This window comes from Nyctereutes procyonoides, unplaced genomic scaffold, assembly GCF_905146905.1.
Source record: "Nyctereutes procyonoides isolate TBG_1078 unplaced genomic scaffold, NYPRO_anot_genome, whole genome shotgun sequence".
Classification (NCBI taxonomy): Eukaryota; Metazoa; Chordata; class Mammalia; order Carnivora; family Canidae; genus Nyctereutes; species Nyctereutes procyonoides.
In genome coordinates this window covers 7,643,972-7,668,743 of record NW_026575133.1, presented here as the reverse complement: position 1 = coordinate 7,668,743, position 24,772 = coordinate 7,643,972, and the positions used below count along the sequence as shown (strand labels likewise).

The 24,772-nt window shown below is 46.6% G+C and overlaps 1 protein-coding gene across 3 annotated transcripts; it reads right to left on the bottom strand.

Annotated features, from left to right (window-relative positions):
• Positions 1-435: 435 nt before the first annotated feature.
• SFXN2 (sideroflexin 2) lies at positions 436-24,513 on the bottom strand. Of its 3 annotated transcripts, none has more exons than XM_055300367.1 (12): positions 24,036-24,084; positions 11,034-11,218; positions 10,690-10,860; positions 9,292-9,390; positions 8,287-8,362; positions 7,891-7,976; positions 6,516-6,576; positions 6,104-6,170; positions 5,294-5,343; positions 4,907-4,956; positions 2,531-2,578; positions 436-1,722 (listed from the first exon to the last, which is right to left on the bottom strand). In XM_055300367.1, exons 2-12 carry the CDS (start codon positions 11,192-11,194, stop codon positions 1,623-1,625), a joined length of 969 nt encoding a protein of 322 aa, XP_055156342.1. In that variant the 5' UTR covers positions 11,195-11,218; positions 24,036-24,084; the 3' UTR covers positions 436-1,622. The 3 variants fall into 3 exon arrangements, with proteins under 3 accessions (XP_055156342.1, XP_055156341.1, XP_055156340.1); XM_055300366.1 differs by lacking the exon at positions 24,036-24,084 and adding an exon at positions 15,495-15,557; XM_055300365.1 differs by lacking the exon at positions 24,036-24,084 and adding an exon at positions 24,378-24,513 and having other exon boundaries at positions 437-1,722.
• Positions 24,514-24,772: the final 259 nt, after the last annotated feature.

Genomic DNA, 24,772 nt, shown 5'->3' with positions numbered 1-24,772 from the left:
TTCTCCCTCTACCTGTGTCTCTGCCTCTCTCTCTGTGTCTATGAATAAATAAAATCTTAAAAAAACAAAAACAAAAAAACCCATGGCTCTGGAGTAGGGGAAACTTTTAGTATAAAGGGTCAGAAAGCAAATATTTTATGTTTTGCATGCCACATATTCTTGGTGTCTCCCCTTCACCCCCTTAAGAATATAAAACATTCTTAGTTCCAGGCACACAGAAACAAGTAGCAAGTGACTCTGGACCCTGGCATCATAGTTCATCAACTACTGCTCTGAAACAACAGTTCCCATTTTGGAGTCTCCAACAAAGATGGGTGGACTTTTCCTTTGCAGAATAGGAAATAAACAATGGCCTCCAGGCATCAGAGCAGTTCCCCTTACAGTTCTTGCAACCTCTTCCACACCAAGGACAAAATCAGACCAGATCCTGCTTTCGTTCCGGCTTTATTAACTCAGTCTGCAGACAGTTCCTTGTGCTCTTTCAAGAAATTTATTTGATTCACAGTGATATCCTTTGAATGGTCAGTAAATTCTATTAGAACTCAATACAGAGATTGAAAAAAAAAATGAAAAAAAAAATACAGAGATTGATCCCAGGTAAGCCACAGTGGTCCCCTTCCACCCCCACCCCAACCTCCTGAGCCTGAAAAATCACCTAGAGCAGCTGAGAGGGAAAAGGATAAATGGCTGCACTTTGCTGTGTGTCCTTCCAGGCTCTTTGGTCCTGGTTGATTACTTCTCAGAGATATCCAAATAAAACTTTCCTATTCAATACACACCAGTCTTTAGTGTTTAGCCCAATGGGCTGAGGAAGAGAGGCAGCTAGGAAAATATACCCACTAAAATGTGTAATTAATACCTCCATTCAATCTGTCTTACTTATAGTTAGTGGACTTATCTTTTAAACACAGAGACGTAAAATTGGACAGGATTTTGGCACAGAACAGATTCAGTGTTACAGGCTCAGAGCACCATGAAACTTTGTAGCCTCATGTGATGGCCTTTTTTTTAAGCACTAAGAACTCCCAGATGCCTGATCAACCCAAGCCTAGCAGCACTCCCAAAGACACCTTCTGACAAGGGGGCACTGGGGACAAGAAGGGGGAAGAATGGAGAAGAGCCCCAAGGGGACAAAGACTTCTTCCCTCTCCCTTCCTGGGTTAGCTAGAATTACAGGGGCAAACATTCTGTATTGTGACACAGATGAGGAAGAAGGGAAGAAGAAACAGAGGTAGGAGCTTTCCTTAGTCCCAGGGGCTCTTCCCCCGTCCTGGCTGGAACTAGAATCCCAAAGGTTTCCTAATTTTTTCATATGGTTTGCTTGAGTATCTCCCCCCAGGTTCTAGCAACTTCTCCCCAGGATGTCTCAACTCCTGGTCTCCAGGGGATGGTGGTTAAGGGGGTAGCAGAAAGAAGACTTGGCCTTTGCTCCCGTTGTTCACTTCTATCCCCTGGAGTCCAATAACCCAGGTGCCTGGATGAAAACATGAGGCTCCCCACCCCCCAAATGCACCCTAACTTTCAGGCCCCTTTGGCAGAGGAATGAGGGCACAGGTGTACAAGGCAGCTAAGGAAAGGCTGGTGAGTATGGGTGCAGACTGGTCCTTGCTGGGACAGGGCATTTAGAGGCCCTTATTGAAGTAGATATAAGGCATAAGTTCTCCATACTTGGCCTTGATAGTGTCTTGGAGTTCTGATTCCAGATAAGAAACTGACAATTCACTGAAAAGAGAAAAGAAGGGGATTATGGGCATGCCAAATGGATAAGTAACAAATTACCAGCAGATAAAATCTAACTCAAATGCCACCTCTAAGAAGCCCTTCCTGATTTTTGCATCAGAACTAATGGCCCCTGTACAACATATGTTGCTTTTTCTTCTACTCAGGCCTGACTGTATTCTCCCTGCTGCTAAACTTCCATCTTCTCTGTTAGATTATAAGCACAGTGCTTGGACCCAGGCGATGCCTGCAGAGGATACTGAAATATGAGTAGGAAGGCAAAGGAACCTGGTATCTTCTTGGTGTACATCCAAGCTACACCTAGTCTCCTGGAGCTAGTCCTCTCCCTCCCCCAGTCTGATGCTTTGTTTCCCTCTTCCATCATCACTTTGCACACTCCTTCCCTGCCAAGGCATACAAGGGAAGTAGAGAGGTCCGAGTCATCCAGCCCCAAGCGAACACAAGCCAGAATAAGTACCTATCCCTTTGTTCAATTTCAAGGACCAGATCTAGCCAGAGAAGATGTGTCTAACAACCCAACCAACGGGGACAGAAAGTCTCTTGTTCCCCTACTTCTCTCCAGGGCAGCCCTTCCTCGACTGGGAGGGAGCAACTCATCTCTCTGCCCCTGAGAGATCTGTTTTGGTTTACCATTCATCCAGAGTTAAGAGGCCCAGAGTTTAGGCTGATAGGCACCTGTCCTTGGCAAAGGGTGCCCTTACTGCCCATCCTGGTCTGCTTCAGGACAGCAGGCAGGTCAGGGGGAACAGGAACAGGGCATTTGGTAACGTGAGGAGCAAAGAACTATTACCATTTCTGTGGGAAGAGCCCACATGCCACTGGCACCATAAAGATGAGGCTGGAAGAAGAAGAAACAAATCGTTAGGGACATCTCCTACAGACCTGCTCACACCCCATCTCTGAGCCCCCCGAAGGAAGTAGGGAGATGCCCATCACTACCCTGCCTTCCACATTGCCCCATGGCTCCCCTTCCTGCAACTCTTCTCCTGGCCTCTCAGTGCCAGGATATTTATTCTGGCATGGCATGAAATCGGCCTCCTCTACCTCCCATCCCTCACTCCACATCCACCTGTCGTTCAAGCAGGTGAAGATAATAAAGGCAGGAGAAGATAACAAAGGCACTGGGATTATAAGTAGCAGCCCTAAAGAACACAAGCACTGAGCAGTGAGGAGTATAAAACCCAAGGTTCTGCCCCTCTGGCCATGAACCCCTAGGCTGGCCAACAACAGAACCAGGCAGTCTCTCTAACCTCCCTGAGCACACAAGCACCTGGAGGAGCTCATTAAGAGGCAACGCTGGGCAGCCCGGGTGGCTCAGCGGTTTAGCGCCGCCTACAGCCCGGGGTGTGATCCTGGAGATCCTGGAGACCCTGGATGGAGTCCCACATCAGGCTCCCTGCATGAAGCCTGCTTCTCCCTCTGCCTGTGTCTCTGCCTCTCTCTCTCTCCTGTGTATTCTCATGAATAAATAAATAAAATCTTAAAAAAAAAAAAAAAAAGAGGCAACGCTAATGCAGTAGGCCTGGGGAAGGGCCTATAGTATTTCTAAGGTCCTCAGATGCTTCAGGGCCAGAGCCCTGTCTTACAGGACATGGGAATCTGACAGAACAGGGTTCAGATCCCACTTGGCTACTCACTTGCTGTGTGAACCTGGGCAAGTGAGCCCTGAGCCAGCAGAGGGAGGACACGAGTGCCTGTTCTGCAGGGCTGCTGTGGTGTTCAACCCATGGGAACCACTCACTCAGGGGTGACTCAATAGCAGAAGGTAGCGTGGTGTGTGAAACTGTCGGGAATCAGACCTGAACTCCAGCAATTATGAGCTACAGAGCCCTGGGCAAGTCTCATCTCACCAATCCTTGGGATCTTCGTTTGTGTTTTTTTTATTTTTATTTTTAAAATTTTATTTATTTATTCATGAAAGACACAGAGAGAGGCAGAAACATAGGCAGAGGGACAAACAGGCTCCCCGTGGGACTTGATTTCAGGACCCCAAGGATCACAACCTGAGCCAAAGGCAGACGCTCAACCACTGAGCCACCTAGGTGTCCCGGGTTGTTCATTTGTAAAAGGAGATGATGACAGGACCTAGACCTTTGGGGCAGAGGGGATTAAGTGAAATTATAGATGTGGAGCATGAGCACAATGGGGACACACAGAACACCTTCTGCATGTGTTGGTTGTTTCTGTTGCTGTCATTAGCCCCGTGGCCTCACAAAGTGTTACTGATGCTAGGATGTGGCGAGTCACTGGCAGGCACCGAAGCACGTTGCCGTGACCAATAGTGTTTTCCTTTTGTGTGAGGTTGGGACACCTGAAGCCCCAGGCTGTCCCCTCATTTTTTTTATGTCTCAGTATATTTATTTATTTATTTATTTATTTATTTATTTATTTACTTATTTACTTAGTTTATTTATATTGAGATATAGCTGATATACAACATTGTGTACAGGTAAGATGTATAACATGCTGATTCAATACAGTGATACGCTGCAATGTGACAACTAGAGCATAGGCTAACACCTCTGTCACTGTCATAGAATTATCACTTCTTTATTTTTATTTTTTTTTATTCTTTATTTTTAAGTAATCTCTACACATCCAACATAGGGCTCAAACTCACAACCCTGAGATCAAGAGTCGCATGCAAGGCAGCCCGGGTGGCTCAGCGTTTTAGTGCCACCTTCAGCCCAGGGCGTGATCCTGGAGACCCGGGATTGAGTCCCACATCAGGCTCCCTGCATGGAGCCTGCTTCTCCCTCTCCCTCTGTCTCTGCCTCTCTCTCTCTCTCAGTGTCTCTCAGGAATAAATAAATAAAATCTTAAAAAAAAAAAAAAAGAGTCGCATGCTTTACCAACTGAGCTAGCCAGGCGCCCCTAGAATTATCATTTCTTTTTTGTGGTGGGACTGTATTGTGGTTTTCATCTCTTCCTGAGTCTGCAGGTCAGAGGACAGGAGGGAGCCCACACATGCAGATGTGTGCATGGGGCCTAGCCAGCCTGGTGCCCTCAACAAAGATGGGGCAAGAGCTCTCTGGATGGCCCACGGGTGTTCTGAGCTCAGGCACTATGGAAGTCAGGTAAAGGAGTACATGTTCGCCAGCACGGGAAACACAAGAAGATAGTTCTTAGGACCATAGGACCCAAACCAAGAAAACATGCTACTCACAAGCACCCAGACAGTAGAACTTGCAATGGGGCATGCAGGACCTTGACTTTCTGCACAAAAACAAAGGAAAGACCCACATAAGACATACAAAGGCTCTTAATGTGAACCCCACACCTGCCCTACCCCTGATCAGCCAGCTGGAAACCCACAGGCACAAAACTCCTGGCCATGAAGGAAAGGAGAGAGGGGCTCCTCTCGCTCTCTGCGGTAAGGCCAAGCAACAGGCTATGGCATCTAAAGCAGGCAGCTGGCAGGGACTGGTATGGGCCCTTCTTGAGCAAGATGAAGGCCAATTACTAGAGGGAAGGATGAGGATCAGGAGCTCTTATGTGTAGATGTGGCTGGGGGGCTCTGGGAAAAAGAGATGCAAAAGCGAACCCCACTCACCTTCATGAAATGCAGCTTCTCCAGCCTTTCCATGATGACTGGCAGCAAGACTGGAAGAGACCAGGGAGAACCCAATGGGAGGGCTGTAAGACTCTCCAAAATCAGATCAGGGACCAGGTGATTCCCCCCACCTCCCCAAAAGTTCCAGAAAATACTTTTGGAATGGAAGACTGTGTAGGCATGGTCACGTCCCCCAAGACCTAGCAGAAGGGTGCTTCCCAAACTTCTCCCCCTGCACACCTCTAATAGGGCATGTACCACAGGCCCAAAGAGTCCTTCTCAAAACTCAAATCTTTGAAGGTTCATGCAAACCAATCTCGTATCCTACTTTGTAACATATCCCTGCTGGATGCAAAACCAGGGCAGGGGATTTATTTTCTTTACCACTGTCTTCCTGGCACCCTGCACTGTGTCCAACACTGTGAAGGTACTTAAGGAATATCTGTGGAATGAAAAGAACTTTCTTCCCTAGACCTCTGATCAACTGATGTTCCAAGATCTACAGTGTGGTTCTCTCATGGGTTTCTGCATTCAGCACTATGTAGGACACACAGAACACCTTCTGCACTATGTAGGTATACCATATACAACATGTGGATTTGATACATTTATACACTGTAAAATGATTACCACTGTAGCATTACCTACAATCTCTATCACATCAAGGAATTTTTTTATTGTGGTGGGAAAAGTTTGAGAAGCATGGCTGTAGAGGCTGGGGCCCCACCTCCCATCCAAAAGCTAAGTGTGGCTAAGGCCTCCATCATGTGTTCCAGGGACTGCCAGGATGGGAGGACTTCTCTATCTTACTCATGCCAGGGGCTGCCATGGTGATCCGAGAAATAACCACTTGGGTGATGCCTATGGCTGCAGCTCTCTGAGGAAAGAAAAGAGTAAATTGTCAGGAATGACCCTTTCAGTATCCAAAGGGCTGAGTCAAGGGTCACGGTCAAGTCAGACGTGGTAAAGGGGAAGGGGTGGATCCACCAGGGGCTGTGTTCTCACCCAGCTAGACTTTTATGGCTTCAGGACCAGAAATGATGGAGAAAAGACATGACAAGCCTGTTCTGAACAAGAAATGTAGGGAAATCAAGGGGAATGAGAATGGAATCAGGGGAATCCTGTAACAGAACGAGGGCCTGCTCTAATCAGAGTAGTAAGAACAGGACAGGGTATAAGAGAGAATTCCCTCCTCCCACCCCAAAGGGATGCCTCTGCTTACCCGGGAATGTCCAATCTCATTGTTATTCCTGTCCTTCACGCAGATGCCCTGGATGAGTTCCCTAAACATGGACAGGAGTTGCTGGACGTGAGAAAGGGGTCCTGGAAGCCTGCCAGTGATGTGACACACTAGGGGACCAAGCACACTCAAGCTCTAGGAAGCCACCTCCTGTAGCCTGGCCCTTTGGTCTTCCTTTTGCATTTCAGTGAGTGGTGTCTCAGAAGTGATCTAGGGCAGTGGCTAAGAGAGCTAGGCCGGGGCTCAGACTGCCTGGGTTGAATCCTCAAACTGCAGAGTAAGTTTCTGAACTGCAGCAAGTTCCCCAATCCTTCTGAAGCCTCAGTTATCATCCCCTGCAAGATGGGGATCAGACATGGCACCCAGGTCATAGGATTGGTGATGATTAAAGGAGACAATGCCTGCAAAGTGTTTAGTTCAGCGCCTGACACAGAGTGCTCCACAAACACTAGCCATGCTTCTTCTCAGGCCAGTTCCTGAAAGCACTCAACCCCAGACCAGGTAGGTGGCTGGGATTCCTTCCTTTGTTGGGAAGGAGCACCTGGATGGGGGAGGGAAAGAGGAGAGGAACAGTGTGTATGCATGACTATTCTGGTAGTGTGCTCCTTCTGCAAGAGCTGTTGTGAAATGTACCCATTTGCTGGCAGTCCCAAGAAAACGTGGCTTGTGAATACTGGTGTTGGTGATGAAGGTGATGATGATGGTGATGGGAGCAATAAAAGCTAACACATACCATGTGATATCTCCCAGGCGCTATCGTGAGTGCTTTATGTATACTACATAATTAAGTTTTACAGCAGAAAAAAAAAGTTTTACAGCAGAGGAATATCTATGCTTTCTCTAGTCAAAAAACAAGAACTGCAAGACACACGGGTTTCTCCTTTTACCTTTCCTGCTGTGAAGCTTAGAGCCAGGTGCCTGGAAAACATCTATCTATTCCTCTGGCTTATTTCAAAGCTTCTTGGCTCTGTTCTATCTTTGGACACCTCCCTCTGCTACATTTCATTCTGTAAGCCATCAACCAGGGCTTTGGAAGTAGGCAGAGCTCACAACTTCAATACAGTTGCAGTTGAAAGGACATGATCTTATATAAATCCCCATAGGTCCACCCCACTCCCTGCCATCCCACACCATACAAACAATGACTCCCACAATACTCATCATGGATTAAACTTAAGTCACCTGCCACTCCCAATGGCCATCACCGTTGGAGCAGCCAATCCTTTGGAACCTTTCAGAGGTGCAGCCCAGCGACCCTCCCCATACCCACCTCAGTCCCCAAAAGCCACCCACTGCCATGGTTTCCTGCCTTTGCCCCACTAACCTTGTAGTTTGTAAAAGGGATCCCCATACTCACTGCTGTCGCATCATTGGGATGTTGACACAGTTAGCAGCAGCCACAGCAGCAAAGGGTACCCAGCGGCCCACCAGGGGTGGAGCTCTCTGTTGGGGGAAGGGAACAACAGAGTTCACTGGAGATGGGAGGGGAGGGGGCTTAAGGACTACAAAATGTAATCAGACTTCACTACTGATGCATATTCAGACACTTAGTCTAGGAACCCAAATTCCCTCAAAGACCCGAGAAAGAACAACCTGGGGAGAGTTCTGGTACATTTCCCACTAGTTGGCTGGGCTCTGGCCATACCCAACTCACCCAAACAAGGGCAAAGCCAGGCTTGGGAGGGGGAATGTTTTCCCTAGGACTTTGCTGCCACCTAGTGGCCACCATGCCCACAGCAGCCCCACACAGTACCTTTGTCAACATGTTCATGCCCACAGCAGTGGCCACCGCAGTGGTTGTGGCTGTGATGTAGGAAAGGGCCATCTGCCTAGTGAAGGAGAGACACGCTTGGGAGTGGGGAGCCCTGCCAGCTGAGGGCAAGACCATGGCTTGATTGAGAAAGTCCGGAAATGAGGCTTCAAGCCTGAGAAGCTCATGAGCACTCTCCCCAGTCTCATCTTGTGACATCCCCGTCCTAAGCACACACACAACGCTCCAATCCCATTGGCCCCCTTTCAGTACTTTAAATATGCCAAACTCTTTATTGCTTTAAAACCTTTGCATGCTGCTGCTCCCTCTCCAGGAAATTCTTCTGTAGGCTAAATCTATATCCTTCAGAAATCAGCAGAAACATGCACTCCACAGAAAAGACTTCCCCAACCAGCCCATCCACACAGATGTCCCTCTTCTGTTTGCTATCCTGTCACCTGTTTGCTTCCTTAATGGCAGGAGTCACAAGCCAGGATTACAGTGCTTGTTTGCTTTAAAATACCTCAAATTCCACAAGAATAAAGACCCTAGAACCATGCCTGGCACTTAACAACTACTCAAGAAATAGCTGAAGGTGCCTGGGTGGCTTAGTCAGTTAAGCATCTGTCTTTGGCTCAGGTCATGGTCCCAGAGTCCTGGGATCAAAACCCTGTCAAACTCCCTCCTCAGTGGGGAGTCTGCTTCTCCCTCTCCACGCCCCCCAACGCTGCTTGCTCACTCTCTCTTAAATAAATAGAATCTTTAAAAAAAAAAAAAAAGAAAAGAAAAGAAATACTTGAGAATGAATGAATGAATGAACTTTGGTCTAGGAAAATATTCTCTTAGCCGCAGAAAATACTTGCAAACCCTAAGAGGGGGGCTTGGTCACCAGCTCTGTGTGACTTTCACCCAAAGACAGCCTGAGAGCCCTTCAGAAGGGCTGGAGACAAGAGGACAGGCACCTGTGCTCCATACCCAGATGGACAGCCTAGAATTCCAGTCTCCTACCTGCCGGACGTGGGGGAAGCTGCATTCCTGTTGGTGTAGTTGACTAAGGCATTGAAGGACTGGTTCACCCATTGCCAGAAGATCACCGCCGGCATCGTCCTACCATAAAGGAGGCCCAGAGGGCAAAGAAGAGTCCAATGGAAGGGAGGCCTTGGTGTACACCAGTCAAACCAGACTGCCTGCTGTTCCCCAAACTGTTCCCACGTTGTTTCACGCAACAGGGCTTTTGCATAGGCTGGAGTATCTACACACGCGCGCGCGCGCGCGCGCACACACACACACACACACACACACACACACACACATCCTTCCATACATGGCTAAATATTGCTCTGTTGAGAGGTCACTTCTTCTTGGGAACCTTCGTGACCCTTCCTTCCCCTGCCCTTCCTGGAACAGTGAGTCATTTTGTGCTCCCTGCTCTCACAACTCCATATTCTCCCTCTGACCTACCACCTAGCAAGCTGGGCTATAACTGTTTACTTGTTGGTCTCCTCAACAAAACTGGAAGCTCCTTTAAGGGAGGGGCTAAGTCTTTATATTCTCAACCCCAGGCCCAAGGCCTGGCTCAATAACTGGACAAATAGATGCATGGGGGAGGGGAGCAGAAGTAAGAGAGGAAGGAGAAGGGGAATAAAATATCCAGTAGCTACAGAGAAAGTTTATTCTCTCTCCATCAGGCTGAAAAGGTCTTCCTATTTTAAGGGTGGTATGGGGGGAGGTCATCTCATATTTTTTACTAGGACATCACATTATAAAAATACATTAGGGGCACCTGGCCAGATCAGTTGGTTAAGTGCCTGACTCTTGATTTTGGCTCAGGTCATGATGTCAGAGTCGTGAGATCAAGCCCCAGATCAGGCTCTGCATTGGGGGTTGAACCTGCTTGGGATTCTCTCTCCCTTTCCCTCTGCTCCTCCCCGTGGCCACCCTGTCCCCGTCCTCCTCCCCCACCCTCCACCCCCGTTCACGTGCTCTCTCTCTAAAGAAAGTACATAAATGAAATAAATTCTAAAATAAACATACATTAAAATTTCATTGTTGAATAAGTACTTTCTAAAGAGGGGATTAGGATGGCTTATTCATTGAGAGAGTTCTAGAGACAACTACCTCAAGTTAACACCCAGGCACCCATATTTCCTGGCTGTGTCAACTTAGACAAGTTACATAACCTCTCTAGAACCTCGGTTCTTCATCTATAAAATGGAGATGACGATAGTGTCTCTCTGTAGGGCTGATGAGAAAATTAAATGGGGTAACACACAGAAAGAATTTAGCCCAGTGCCTGGTATTTGGGAAGAGGTCCATAAAGATGGTTATTATTCTCATCACAATATGGCTCCCTGCCTAGCAGATCCACATGGACACACTGCCCACTGCCTCGCTCCCAGGTTCTACCTGTAAAACTGGAGCATGAAGCCCGTGATGATCATGCCGCCAGGGACCTGGAAGGACATCCGCCCAATGACGTTCATCTTCTCCCCAGTGTCAGGGTGGAAGGCTGAGTCATACAGCTTCTTGGCATACAGCAGCTGCTCCACTTGGGTGCCTGGTGGCACGACCCCCATTCTGCCACCCAATGACAACACACAGAGTTACCTCCCAGGCCCCTCGCCCCAAGTCATCCTGCTCCCTCTTTCCCGAGAGCTCTGCCTTTTCCCTCATATTCAGTCTCCACCTCCTCTCCAGGGGATCTACCAGTGTGATCCCAATGCCTCCAGTCCCTTCCCGTAACTGCTCACCTGCTCTTCTCCACCATCACTTTGGCCCAGTCCAGCTCCCGCTCTGGTACCAGGACAGTGCGTGGGTCTGTGATATTGAAGAAGTGTTTCACCCGTCCCAGGAAAGTGCACTGGTCCCAACGGGGGGCATCGATGTTAAAGCCAGACAGATCAGTCTCCATGTTGCTCACACACAAAGCTGTGGACTTAAGGAACAGAAGGAAAATGAGGATTGTCCCCCAAACCAAAGTCTGCCCCTGAGGCCCTGAGCACCTCTCATTATAGAACCTCTGCTTTCATCAGCCACTAGCATCACTTGACTAGGCTCGGGAAGGTCCCAGTGAATGGGCACCAGACCAAGTAGCCAGGCCAACATGTTTCCTGAGTACCTGGGGTAGCCAACCCTGTGCTGGATCATGCTGTAGGAGATGCTGGAAAAAGGGACAACACAGTGCCTGTCCCTGTGTCCACAGTGCCTGTCAGTTACACCCTGAGCTGAGTGTAACTGGGGAAGAACGGCCTACCCAAGTAACGGAATATAATCTATACAGTAACGGTAAGTACAAGAGATGAGAGAAAGCAGAGACGGGGGAGCACGGCTAGAAAAGGAGGTTTCCAGGGATCCCTGGGTGGTTCAGCGGTTTAGCGCCTCCTTTGGCCCAGGGCGCGATCCTGGAGTCCCGGGATCGAGTCCCACGTCAGGCTCCCGGCAAGGAGCCTGCTTCTCCCTCTGCCTGTGTCTCTGCCTCTCTCTCTCTCTCTCTCTCTCTCTCTCTCTCTGTCTATCATAAATAAATAAATAAATCTTTAAAAAAAAGAAAAAGAAAAAGAAAAGGAGGCTTCCAGAAGAGATGGAATGTGAGCCCCAGAAGACAGATTTATCTGAAGGAGGGAGAAGGCATGGATCATATTCAAAGTAGGAACAGTTACAGACAAAGGTAGAAATGAATGTGGCATGATCACTCTCATTATTTGTGTGTGTGTGAGTGGTGTGTGCACGTGTATGGTGCACGCAGCCCTGTGGAAGATCCCAGGCCATGGCTGTGGGTGAGGCACCACGCCTGCCCTCAAGGAGTTACAGAATGGGAAGTAAATGACAAGTAGAGCAACAAGGATGGCAGTGTGGACATGTCATCCTTGGCATGAACAATGATGTGGACAGACAGTGAGGGCAGTGGGAAACCAGAGAAGCAGCATCTAAAAGTGAGATGACCATATCTCCCAGTTGTCCTAGGACTGCTGTCCTGGTGTGATTATGAATAGCAGCCCCTTTCACTCTCAAAAGTGTCCTGATCTGGATGATAAATTATATGGTTACCTTATCTAAAATGGTTGAGACATTCTGAACACGTTCTGTGAAAACAAGAAATAAACAATGTTTTGAAGGATGAGTAGAAGTTAGCTAGCTAGGTAGAGGAGACATTCCAGGCAAAAAAAAAAAAAAGAAGAAGAAGAGGAAGAAGAAGAGCCAGTGTTAACGGCACATAGGACACATGGGGACCAGATAATGATGATCACACCTAACACCGAGCTTTGACTCTATGCCAGTCACTTTGCTTGGGACTTGATGTGCATTTTCTGAATCCATCTTCACAATACTATGAAATAAATACCCTTTAATCTAACTCCATTTATGGATGAGAAAACCAAGGCACAGAAAGTAACCTTACCAAATCACACATGCATAGCCAGTGACAAAGCCAGGATTTTAATTCTGCCTGATTTACTTTAGAACTTTTGCCTCTAACTGGGTTCTGGTATCCATGTCTTGAAAAACTAAGGCAGGTCTGACATGTAAGGAGCTTGGAAACTGTCACTCCTGTCCTTCCAACAAGAAAAAAGCTGAACAAACTAAAAATCAGCAACTCTTCTTAGACCCATCAATGAATTGAGGTCACAGGGCAAACCACCATCCCTAAACATGGAGAGACAGGCAAGTACAGAGAATGACAGCTTGCTGGGAACAGAAGCCCTCCTCTGGGTAAGTACCATTGGAAAACTTAAACTATAACTGACAAATTGCTGGAAGCTCAATGTGAACAAATTAAAAATTCCAAGGGGATTCGATCTTGAGTGTGGGGGCCACACTTTTGAGTTTACCTTCAGGAGTCCACCAGGTTCTCAGGGTGAAGATCAGAGAAAAATCATCTAGTACTTCTGACAGGGAGATGGAAAAAATAGTCTTTTTTTTTTTTTAAGATTTTATTTATTTATTCATGAGAGACACAGAGAGAGAGGCAGAGACATAGGCAGAGGGAGAAGCAGGCTCCATGCAGGAAGCCTGATATGGGACTTGATCCCAGGACCCACAACCTGAGCCAAAGGCAGACCCTCAACCACTGAGCCACCCAGGTGCCCTGAAAAGTAGTCATTCTGAAGTACACCCAGAGCCCCCTGTTCTTCTTAACAAGGCCTGTCCTCAAAAGAGCCTATTTTACCAGAGCCTAGCCATTTGGGTTTTAGTAGAATCTAACTTATTTGGGAAAAGGTAAATACCCAACTCCAGCCCTTCCTAACCTTCCTGTTTCATTTAAAGAAGGTGAGAAGAGCCTGAGAAGCACTTGTGAAGGTCCAGGGGTACAGGCTCACTCAAAGTCTGAGAACTAATCACAGGACTATAGAACACTCTCTCTTCTCACACACTTGACCACTATAGGTGGTACAATGCTCCTATGTGATAACAGGGAGAACTGAATAACAGAAAGAATCACAAGTCTCAGACCCTATTTAAGAATTAAGAAGTCTTTAAAAAAAAAAAAAGTCTTTAGAAACCTAAAGATAACAAGAGAGACAAAACAAGGACACCAAAGAAAATGTTAACCTCTGCCACCTAGAGTTTCCACAAACAGTAAATACAACCTAACATCTCACCAGATAAATGTAAAACTGCACACACATCTGGCTTTCAACAAAAGAGTACAAGGTATACTAAAGAACAAAACCATAGTTTGAAGAAAGAGCAAGTGTCAGAACCAGATGATAGAGATTTTGGAATTATCAGAACAGGAATTTAGGGGCGCCTAGGTGGCTCAGTCAGTTAAGTATTAAGCATCTGCCTTCAGCTCAGGTCATGATCCCAGGATTCTGGGATTGAGCCCCACGTCTGGGCGCCCTGCTCAGCAGGGAGCCTGCTTCTCCTTCTCCCTTTGCCTGCTGTTCTCCCTGCTTGTGCTCTCTCCCTCTCTCTTTCTCTTTTTTTTTTTCTCTCTCATTCTCTGTCAAATAAATAAATAAGATCTTTAAAACACAGACACACACAAAAAAAACTGGGACGTCTGGGTGGCTCAGTGGTTGAGCATTTGTGTTTGGCTCAGGTCGTGATCCTGGGGTCCTGGGATCAAGTCCTGCATCTGACTCCCCGCTCAGCTGGGAGTCGGCTTCTCCATCTACCTCTGCCCCTCCCCCTGGCTTGTGCTCTCTCTCTCAAATAAATAAATAAAATCTTTGAAAAACAAAAAACAAAAAACCACCAAACCCTCAATTATAGAGAATGAACTGATGGTTACCAGAGGGGTGGTAAGCAGGGGGATGGGTAAAATAGGCAAAGGGGATTAAGAGTACACTTATCGGAATATGAATAATAGTGAAAGGGAATATAAGGGAAGGGAGAAGAAATGTGTGAGAAATATCAGAAAGGGAGACAAAACATAAAGACTTCTAACTCTGGGAAATGAACTAGGGGTGGTGGAGGGGGAGGAGGGCGGGGGGTAGGGATGAATGGGTGACGGGCACTGAGGGGGACACTTGACGGGATGAGCACTGGGTGTTATTCTGTATCTGTATGTTGGTAAATTGAACACCAATAAAAATTAATTTATATATATAAAAAAAAAAGAGTACACTTATCATGATGAGCACGGAGAAATGTACAGAATTGTTGAATCACTATGTTTTACACCTGAAACTAGTATAACACTGTATGCTAACTATACTAGAATTAAATTTTTTTAAAACTCTACACCTGGGGACACCTGGGTGGCTTAGCAGTTGAACATCTGCCTTTGGCTCAGGGAGGGATCCTGGAGTCCCAGGATCAAGTCCCACATCAGGCTTCCTGCATGGAGCCTGCTTCTCCCTGTGCCTGTGTCTCTGCCTCTCTCTAGGTCTCTCATGAATAAATAAAGTCTTAAAAAAAAAAAATCTACACCTAGTCACATTATATTATATTCAAACTGCAGAAAATCAAGCCAAAGAAAATCAAGGAAAGGGGTGCCTGGGTGGCCCAGTCAGTGAAACATCTTGCCCTTGATCATGATCTCGGGGTCTTGGGATCGAGCCCTACTTTGGGCTCCCTCCTCAGTGAGGAACCTCCTTCTCCCTCTCCCTCTGGTTCTCCCTTCACTTGTGCTCTCAGTCTTTCTGTTGCTCACTTGCTCCCTCGCTCTCTCTCACTTACTCTCCCTTTCTCAAATAAATAAATAAGATCCTTAAAAAAAAAAAATCAAGCAAGAAGTCTGAAGCAAGGAAAAGAAAACACCTTACCTATAGAGGAACAAAGATATGAGGAAGTTCACTTCATTGAATTTCTCCTCAGACGCCATGCAAGCACAAAGAGCACAGAGTGAAATATTTAAAGCACTGAAAGATAAAAGCCCCACCAACCTAGACTTCTACATCAGCAAAATTATCCCTTACAATGAAGGAGAAATACAGGCTTTACCAGACAAGCAAAATTGAGGGAATTTATTACCAACAGACCTGTCTTGCCAGATGCTAGAAATTCTTCAGAAAGAAAGTGATATAGGTCATAAACTCAGACCTACCTAAAGAATGTCAGAAGGAATAAATGGAGATAAGATAAAATTTTTATTTTTCTTATTCCAATTGTTAAGTTAAACAGATAACAGTTGGTTCAAAATAATAACAGCAACAATGAATTTGATGATTATAGCTTATGTATAGGTGAGATGAATGACAATAGGGCTATAATATATGGAAAAGAGAAGCTGGGGATACTGGTATAGATTACCTGTACTACTGGAGAGGTGCTTTAGGGTAATTCTTGATCTTGGGGTTGTGATTTCAAGCCACACATTGTAGGTAGAGGTTACTTAAAAATAAAATCTTTAAGGGGGCTCCTAGGTGGCTCAGTCAGTTAAGCATCCTACTCTTGGTTTCAGCTCAGGTCATGATCTCTGGGTTGTGAGATCGAACCCCACATCATGCTCTACATCAATGGGGAATCTGAGATTCTCTCTTTCCCTCTCCCTCTGCTTACCACTCCCCATGCATGCATACTCTCTCTCAAATAAATAAACAAATCTTTAAAAAGAATTTTTAAAAATAAATAAAATCTTAAAAAAAAAAAAGCTAAGTCTTTTGAATTTTTGCCTGAGAATTTCGGGAAGCCATTAAAAAGTGTTAAGCGGAGTGACAAGATCAGATGTATCATTTAGAAAGAAAACTCTGGGGCAGTCCAGGTGGCTCAGCAGTTTAGCACCGCCTTCAGCCCAGGGTGTGGTGATCCTGGACACCCTGGCTCAGTGGTTTAGCACCGTCTTCAGCCCAGGGCATGATCCTGGAGACCCGTCCTCCAGACCCCTGGAGATCCTGGAGATCCCTCTGCCTGTGTCTCCGCCTCTCTCTCTCTCTCTCTCTCTCTCTCTCTCAAATAAATAAATAAATAAATAAATAAATAAATAAATAAATAAATAAATAAATAATAAATAAATAAAATCTGGGGATCCCTGGGTGGCGCAGCGGTTTGGCGCCTGCCTTTGGCTCAGGGCACGATCCTGGAGACCCGGGATCGAATCCCATATCCGGCTCCCGGTGCATGGAGCCTGCTTCTCCCTCTGCCTATGTCTCTGCCTCTCTCTCTCTCTCTCTCTCTCTGTGACTATCATAAATAAATTTTTAAAAAATTAAAATTCTTCAAAAAAAAATAAATAAATAAAATCTTTTTTTTTTTTAAAGATTTCATCTATTTATTCATGAGAGACACAGGCAGAGACAGAAGCAGGCTCCACGCAGGGAGCCCGATGTGGGACTCGATCCTGGGTCTCCAGGATCAGGCCCTGGGCTGAAGGCGGCGCTAAACCACTGAGCCACCCAAGCTGCCCAATAAATAAAATCTTAAAAAAAAAAAGAAAGAAAGAAAGAAAGAAAACTCTGGGCAATGACACGAAAATAAACTTTGGTGTGGGAGGACCTCAGAGGATACAGAGAGATCAGCTGAACGGGAATTTGAGTAATCCAAGCAAGAAGAGGTGGGGCTCATGTGAACCCAGATGCACTGGAACAGACAGGAGAGAACAAAAGGACAGAAACTTTTAAAGCAGCACAATCTCAGGATTTGCTAAATGACTGGTTATAGAAGGAATATTCTATTAGTCAGGTGTCAAGCACAGATGCAGAATCAATAGGAAATACATATCCTTTAAATATATTCATGTGATATTGATAAATTTATGAAAATGGATTGAGTACAAGAAATTAGTAAATTGGCTTACGTAATTGTGGGTGTTGGCTCAGCAAGCCTGAAGCCACCAGGGCAGGCAGTTAGTGAGGGTCAGGCCAATCCTGGGGAGGGAAGGAAGCAATGCAGGCCCAGCTATGGCAGGACTTGTGACCCCAGGGGATGCCTAGCCCTCTTTTAAAGGGATTCCATCTGATTAAATCAGGCCACCCAGGATAATCTCCCCTTAGATTAACTCAAAGCTAACCAATTAGGACTTTAATTGGTTTGATTTGCAAAATCCCTTCACCACAGCACCTAAATTCATGTTTGATCGAATAACTGGGAGATGTGTGTACTACAAAACAGCTGCTTCTTCCTCCTGGCCCACTCTGGCTGGAAGCTTACCAGAAGGGGGATGCAGGGGATCCCTGGGTAGCAGGGTGGGGGGTTGTTTGGCCTAGCTAAATTGATACATCACAAGTATCTAGAATGATACCAGGGTTTCTGGCTTAAACCATAATGTGCAGAGACAAAGAATATAGAAAAATAGGCTTTAAGGGAAAAATCAAGGAGTTGGATTTTCCATGTGTTGAGTTTCAGGTGCCATGGGACTTTCTTAAATGCAATAGGACCTGTCTCAGGTCCTCTATAAATGCCATTGCTGGTCCAGAATACTGTTCCTTTCCCTCTTCCCTAACACCTACTCATCCCTCTTTTCTTTCTTTCTTTTTTTTTTTTAAGGAATAATTTTCAAATTTAACTCTCAATCTTCTACTGCTAGGTCACTTTTTTTTTCCTTGAAAAATGTACCCTGGGGGATCCTTGGGTGGCTCAGTGGTTGAGTGCCTGCCTTCAGCCCAGGGCATGATCCTGGAGTCCTGAGATCGAGTCCCACGTGGGCTCCCTGCATGTAACCTGCTTCTCCCTCTGCCTGTGTCTCTGTCTCTCTGTCTCTCTCTCTCTGTGTGTCTCTTATGAATAAATAAATAAAACCTTAAAAAAATTTTTTTTAAAAAAGAAAGAAAAATATCACCCTGAGGATTTTTCATATATATTATATTACAAGCTCACAGGCACAGGTTGAGCAAGATTTAAAGTCATTTTGAGGGGCACCTATGTGGCTCAGTTGATTAAATATCTGCCTTTGGTTCAGGTCACGATCCCAGGGTCCTGGGATGGAGCCCCGCATCTGGCTCGAGCCTGCCTCTCCCTCTCCCCTTCCTTGTGCTCTCTCGGTCAAATAAATAAAATCTAAAAAAAAAAAAAAAAAAAAGTCATCTTGAGTTATATAATCCTCAAAATTCAAAAGCATTCACAAAATTGAGCAAACAAAGCCAGTATTTGAGTATTAGGGAAAGAAAATACATTGCAGATGGAAGCTACAGAGCACTCAAAAAAAAAAAAGTTTTATATTAAGTAGTGGTAAAATGAAAGGAGAATTCTACCCACGACTCCCACCTCCATAGAGCCCCATGTACCACTGTAGCTGCAAGGGAAGGCCACAGCAAAGCCACCTCAGAATAGAGAGCAGCCTGAGGGACACCTGGGTGGCTCAGCAGTTGAGCGTCTACCTTCAGATCCCAGGATCAGGGATCCAGTCCCTCATTGGGATCCCTGCAGTGAGCCTGCTTCTCCCTCTGCCTGTGTCTCTGCCTTTCTCTCTCTCATGAATAAATAAATAAAATATTAAAAAAAAAAAAAAGGGCAGCCTGAAAAGTAGATGTATTATCACATAACATCAGGGTTCCACCCTCTCCCTCAAAATGTAGCCTTTTGCTCTCCAGGACAGTCTAGAGTTACTTTCAAGGAAGCACCTACTCATCCTTCAGATCTTGACTTAAACCTTTCCTCAGGGACTCCTTTGAAAGACCTTTGAGCCTTCTCTCCCCCAACCAGTAGATCAGGCGCTCTGCTATAAGCCCTCTTGGCTCTGTTCTTTTTCTTCAGAGCTATTTCAGTTTGTTCTAACACTCTGTGATTTTATTTTAATTAATTAATTAATTAATTAATTAATGACCTTCCTCTCTCGGTCATTAGCTCCTTAGAGCCAGGGATGGTGTCCATTTTGCTCAGCACTGCTACCCCAGTGCCTAGCACAAGAATTCAAGTATATGCTAAGTAAGAGGTCCAGCTTGTCAGCAAATGGATATTTAGGATTAAAAGAAAGTACAGAGATCTGAGTTAGAAATAAAATAATGAGTCAGCAGCATTAAGGTAGTTTAAGAGAAAGTTTTCCAGTGAGGACACACAGAATAGGAAGAATAAAGTGCTAAGGACATAGCCTGAAAACCACTATATTTAAGAGGCAAAGGAAGTCCAAATAGATGAGAAAGAAAAACCAGAGACATAGGAGGCATGAGGAGCCAACAAATGCAGTCAAGGAAGAGATGGTCAATTCTTAGATTTTTTGTTGATGTGGGAGAGACTTCAGCAAGTTGACATGCTGCAGGTGGGTCATTTCCTGGGAGGAAGGAGCCAGGAGAGAAGAGGAGGCCTAACTTGGAGTTTTCATGGCACCCTCACCTGGCCCTGAGGCCACCATTGAGTGGCAACCTCTGGAGAAGTTAGAAACCAGACAGCGAGTGTCCACTGCTAGAATTCTGACACTCTCACTCTGCCACAAAGCCCAAGGAAAGCTGACTTGACCTCCTATAGGCTGGTTCAAAGACCAAAGGTATTTCATGCAGTCACAACTGAACCCAAGAGTGGGAGAGAGGCAAGAGTTACATGAGGCTAAAAGGAGTTGCTGGCCTGGCTGGCAGATCACACGCTGTCTGGGATTCCAGAGCCCCAAGCTGGGGCCCCAGCCCCTCTCCTGGAGAAAGCTGAATAGAACATGCTATGCTTCCGTTTTTGTTGTTGTTGTTTTTCTTAAAGACTTTATTTGAGAGAGAGAGAGAGAGAGAGAGAGAGAGAGAGAGAGAAAGAGCATGAGGGCACACAAGCTGGGAGGAGGGACGGAGGGAGAAGTACACTCCCTTTGAGCAAGGAGCCTGATGCAGGGCTCCATCCTTGGACCCCAGGATGATGACCTGAGCCAAAAGCAGGAGTTTAACTGCCTGAGTCACCCAGGGTCCCGAACATGCTGTTTCCTTCTTAACACACACACACACAGCCTGTCCTTGGACATCTCTCGACTCTCAACCCAACACTGGGAAGTCCTCTGCCTTTCATAATGGAAGCACTTCTACCATGAAGGAGTAATCATTTGCTAAACTATTCAAAAAACCTTATCCTCATTACCGAGGTCAGCATAGGAGTTCCTGTCCTGACCTCGGTTCCTGTCTTACATAAAATAAAAGGCCAGGGGTGCCTGGGTGTTTCAGTTGGTTAAGCATTTGCCTTCAGCTTGGGTCATGATCCCAGGGTTCTGGGATGGAGCCTCACATCACAGGGAGTCTGCTTCTCCCTCTCCCTTGCTCATTTTCTCTCTCTTTTTTTTTTTCTTTTTTAAGATTTTATTTATTTGTTCATGAGAGACACAGAGAGAGGCAGAGAAATACACAGAGGAGAAGCAGGCTCCCTGCAGGGAGCCCGATTCAGGACTTAATCCAGGGACTCCAGGATCACACCCTGGGCCGAAGGCACTCAACTGCTGAGCCACCCAGATGTTCCATCCCTTGCTCATTCTTTCTCTCTCTCTCTCTCAAATAAATAAATAATATCTTAAAAAAAAAGACAAAAAAAAAATCTAAATTCTATGTCTAAAACATTTCCCCCGGGATCCCTGGGTGGCGCAGAGGTTTGGCGCCTGCCTTTGGCCCAGGGCGCGATCCTGGAGACCCGGGATCGAATCCCACGTCGGGCTCCCGGTGCATGGAGCCTGCTTCTCCCTCTGCCTGTGTCTCTGCCTCTCTCTCTCTCATTCTATGTGACTATCATAAACAAATACAAATTAAAAAAATTTAAAAAAAAATAAAGCATTTCCCCCTACACCTGCTGCCCCCAATGGGCACAGTTCCATGACTCCTTCAGGGCAAACTCAAACCCTTCTGTCATATACTCTCCTAGCATCCTGTCCTCATTTGCAACACACTCAGTTTTGTAATCACTTTCTTGTTACATACAGTTATTTGTATAAAGTTGGCCTCCCCTGGCAGATTGTAATGTTATTGCTGTAGCTCTCTCAGGCCCTCTAAAAATACTTACTGCTTGCCTAAAATACATTTCAACTTATTCTTGGGCTCTCTGGGCATGGAGGACATCACTCTTTCAAGTCAAACTCAGAACCTGTCTTGGTTACAGAAGTAAGAGCAAGTTTTGGGTCACGAAATTGCAAATGGTCTACCTCTCCTCTACTGAGTCCTATCTGGTTTCTAGGTTTTTCTCTAGAATAGTTATTCTCCCTCTTCCCACATAAACTGCATCTAGGTATTCCCTAAAGAGGTCACTACCACATCCAGGGTGGCCCCAGTTCCAAAGGAATATAATTCTGCTACTAGGAACAAGGGGAGAGGGCAGCCCTGGTGGCTCAGCGGTTTAGCGCCGCCTTCAGCCCAGGGCTTGATCCTGGAGACCCAGGATGGAGTCCCACGTTGGGCTCACTGCATGGAGCCTGCTTCTCCCTCTGCCTGTGTCTCTGTCTCTCTCTCTCTCATGAATAAATAAATAAAATCTTAAAAAAAAAAAAAAAAAGGAACAAGGGGAGAGCTGGACATCAAACAGGTGACCGACCAGTAATTCTCTTGCTCTGAGGAAAATATCACAGCTCAAAGATGTGGGGATGCAAGATCTCAATTTACAGAATGGAAACTGATGCTTAGGAAGGTCCACATCGATTGAGCCAATATGCTGAACATTACACACAACCCTGCCCTAACCAGAGCTCCAGTCTTGTCCATTCATCCAACAATCTGACAATAGCTAGGGCCTACTTTCCCAAGGCCACAAAGCTTGGGGTCACTTAGACGGATCCTCTGTCTACTACAGGCCAAAAGAAAGAGAGAGGAAAGAAGAATAAAAAATAGAGAAAAGAGGAAAAAAATGAAACAATCCATTACCTCTCCTGAAGTCATCCTTCTTAGAGTTGAGTTCTGGGACACCTAACTAGCTCAGTTGGTAAAGTATGCAACTCTTGATATTGGGGTCTGAGTTCAGGCCCCGTGCTGAGGATATAGTTACTTAAAAAAAAAAAAAAAAAAAAAAACTAAAAAACTAAAAAAAACAGAGAGTTGATTTTCTCTGGCAAACCGTATCAGAGCTCAGAGAACAGACTTCCAAACTCTCTCTGGATATCCTCTTGCAAGGGGGTAAAGTACTCAGGATTTCCCTGTCAGTATTCCAAGGCAGGAAGAAAAACATCATCACTAACACTTGCACCAGAGGAAAATCAAGGCAGCCAGACTCAAGAAGGTCAAACACAAAGACCACTTGAGATAGGTGACAGCTGGTGCCAAGGCTGTCTACAGAAACTTGGACAATGAGGTTAATAATTACACACGCAGGCCCAGGTACACTCCCGTGACCCCAAGGCAATCATGATGTTAGACACCAGAAACTCAGAAAGTGAAATCTGCCCTGCCTTTTTCAAAACAGAACCAACAGGCTAGAGATGAGTAGGTTGCAGGAGTGTATCCTCTGAATTAGCCATTTATCTTGCGTCTACTTAATCAAGCTTCTGAACAGAGCTTTCTCTCCAATGATCTGAAGCAGGTATGCAGCTAGCAGATGTTTAAAAACATATTTTAATTGAATGCATAAATAGCTAAGAACCATTCAAGAAAAATCTGCCTTCATTCCAGTAGTCTTAAGTAGACTGTTAAGCCTGCTGGTAGGAAGAGGGGCAAAACACCCAAACCTAGATGAAACAGTAACAGCTAAACTCTATGTAGCACTTCCCATGTGCCAGTAATATTTTATGTACTTGACACAATAATTCACATAATCCTCACAAGAACTCAATGAGGGAGGTAAGAGGCACACACATGCTGCAAATGTCTACGTTTATCATCAGTGCCAATACTTTACCAATTCTTTTTTTTTTTTTTAAGATTTTATTTATTTATTCATGGGAGGCAGAGAGAGAGGCAGAGGCACAGGCGGTGGGAGAAGCAGGCTCCCTGTGGGGAGCCCAGTGCAGGACTCTATCCTAGGACCCCGGGATCATGACCTGAGCCAAAGGCAGACGCTCAACCACTGAGCCGCTTTACCAATTCTTAAAAAGTTCTGGGTTTACACCACAAATATAAGCCATTCTGTTCCTCCTACCTAGACAACACAATAGTGTTAAAATCGCTTTCTCCAGCGTCAGAACTGGGTTCAAGTCCCAACTTTATATGGCTTAAACAGCCAATTCCTAGGGCTGTGAGAATGAAATGAAATCTTGTGTGAAAAGCATTCCACTAGGAAGTATGTAATTTCCATAAGGGCAGATTTCGTCCCTTACTGTTCTGCAGAGTCTAGAACAGGACCTGGCACACATGTGATTAACTCTTCTTCCCGTCCTCAGCAGGTAGCGCCTCTCAACCCACCCAGAACCCCTTTCGCTCTCGCGTGCCTGCAAGTGCAGGCCCATTTTGGCCTTTCTGGGGCTGCAGATGGTGCACCGGTGCACCGTCCGGTCCAATGCTGCTTAGCAAAACCTGGCCATTCCAAAACGTCTTTCACTCCTGCTGTCTGCTCACCTCGGCGTTCAGGGCCAGTGCCCAGGCTGCCCCTTGCCCTCCGACAGGCGGCCTCCCACCACCGGGACGCCTCCATCCTGGATTCTCCACAGAGATGTGGAGATAGATGCACAGCCCATAACGCCGTCACCCCTCAGCTGGGACCTCGAGCGCCGGGGGCCATTAAGCGAGCGGTCCCCGCACAGCCCCAGACCACTATTAGCGCCACGTGGCTTCGGCAGGTGGATGCCCAGCCCCCGCAGCAGCCCCGCCTGAGCAGTCAAGACAGAAATCCAAGCTCCCTCCCGAGATGTGGGGTCTAGAGGAAGGTGTGGTGGGCGGCCTCCTCCCAAGACCCCTTACCTCGTCCCGGGAAGAAAGCACCGGAACAACTGCCAACAGAAGCAGCCCGCGTCGGAACCCTGGCCTGCATTAACCTGCGGCCTCGGCCCGGGAACCGCCCCTCGGCCGTCCCGCCCTGCTCCCCCCGACCAATCACAGGCTGAGCGGCGCCCACCAGCCACGTGGGCGAGCTTTAACCAGTCGCAGGGTCCCCCCGAGCCGGCAGCCGCCTCCAGGCGCTCCAGCAGCCCGCCCGCGCAGTGGGCGGGCACTTTGGCGCGCTTGCGCACTTGAGGAAAGCGGAGCTGGACCCCGCCCCGGACGAGTGCTTTGCTCCTCCACTGTGCGTGCGAGGGACGTCGGGGGCGGTGCCGCAGCAGTTGCCCCTGGTAACCGGGAGGCAGGAGGAGGAGGAG

Excerpts from the sequence above, each read along its gene's own strand:
- SFXN2 (XM_055300365.1), bottom strand. The coding sequence starts at position 11,194 with ATGGAGACTGATCTGTCTGGCTTTAACATCGATGCCCCCCGTTGGGAC. Across the intron at positions 10,861-11,033 it reads GTGATGGTGGAGAAGAGCAG|AATGGGGGTCGTGCCACCAG; the intron begins GTGAGCAGTTAC and ends ATTGGGTGGCAG. Across the intron at positions 8,363-9,291 it reads GCTTCCCCCACGTCCGGCAG|GCAGATGGCCCTTTCCTACA; the intron begins GTAGGAGACTGG and ends CTCCTTCACTAG.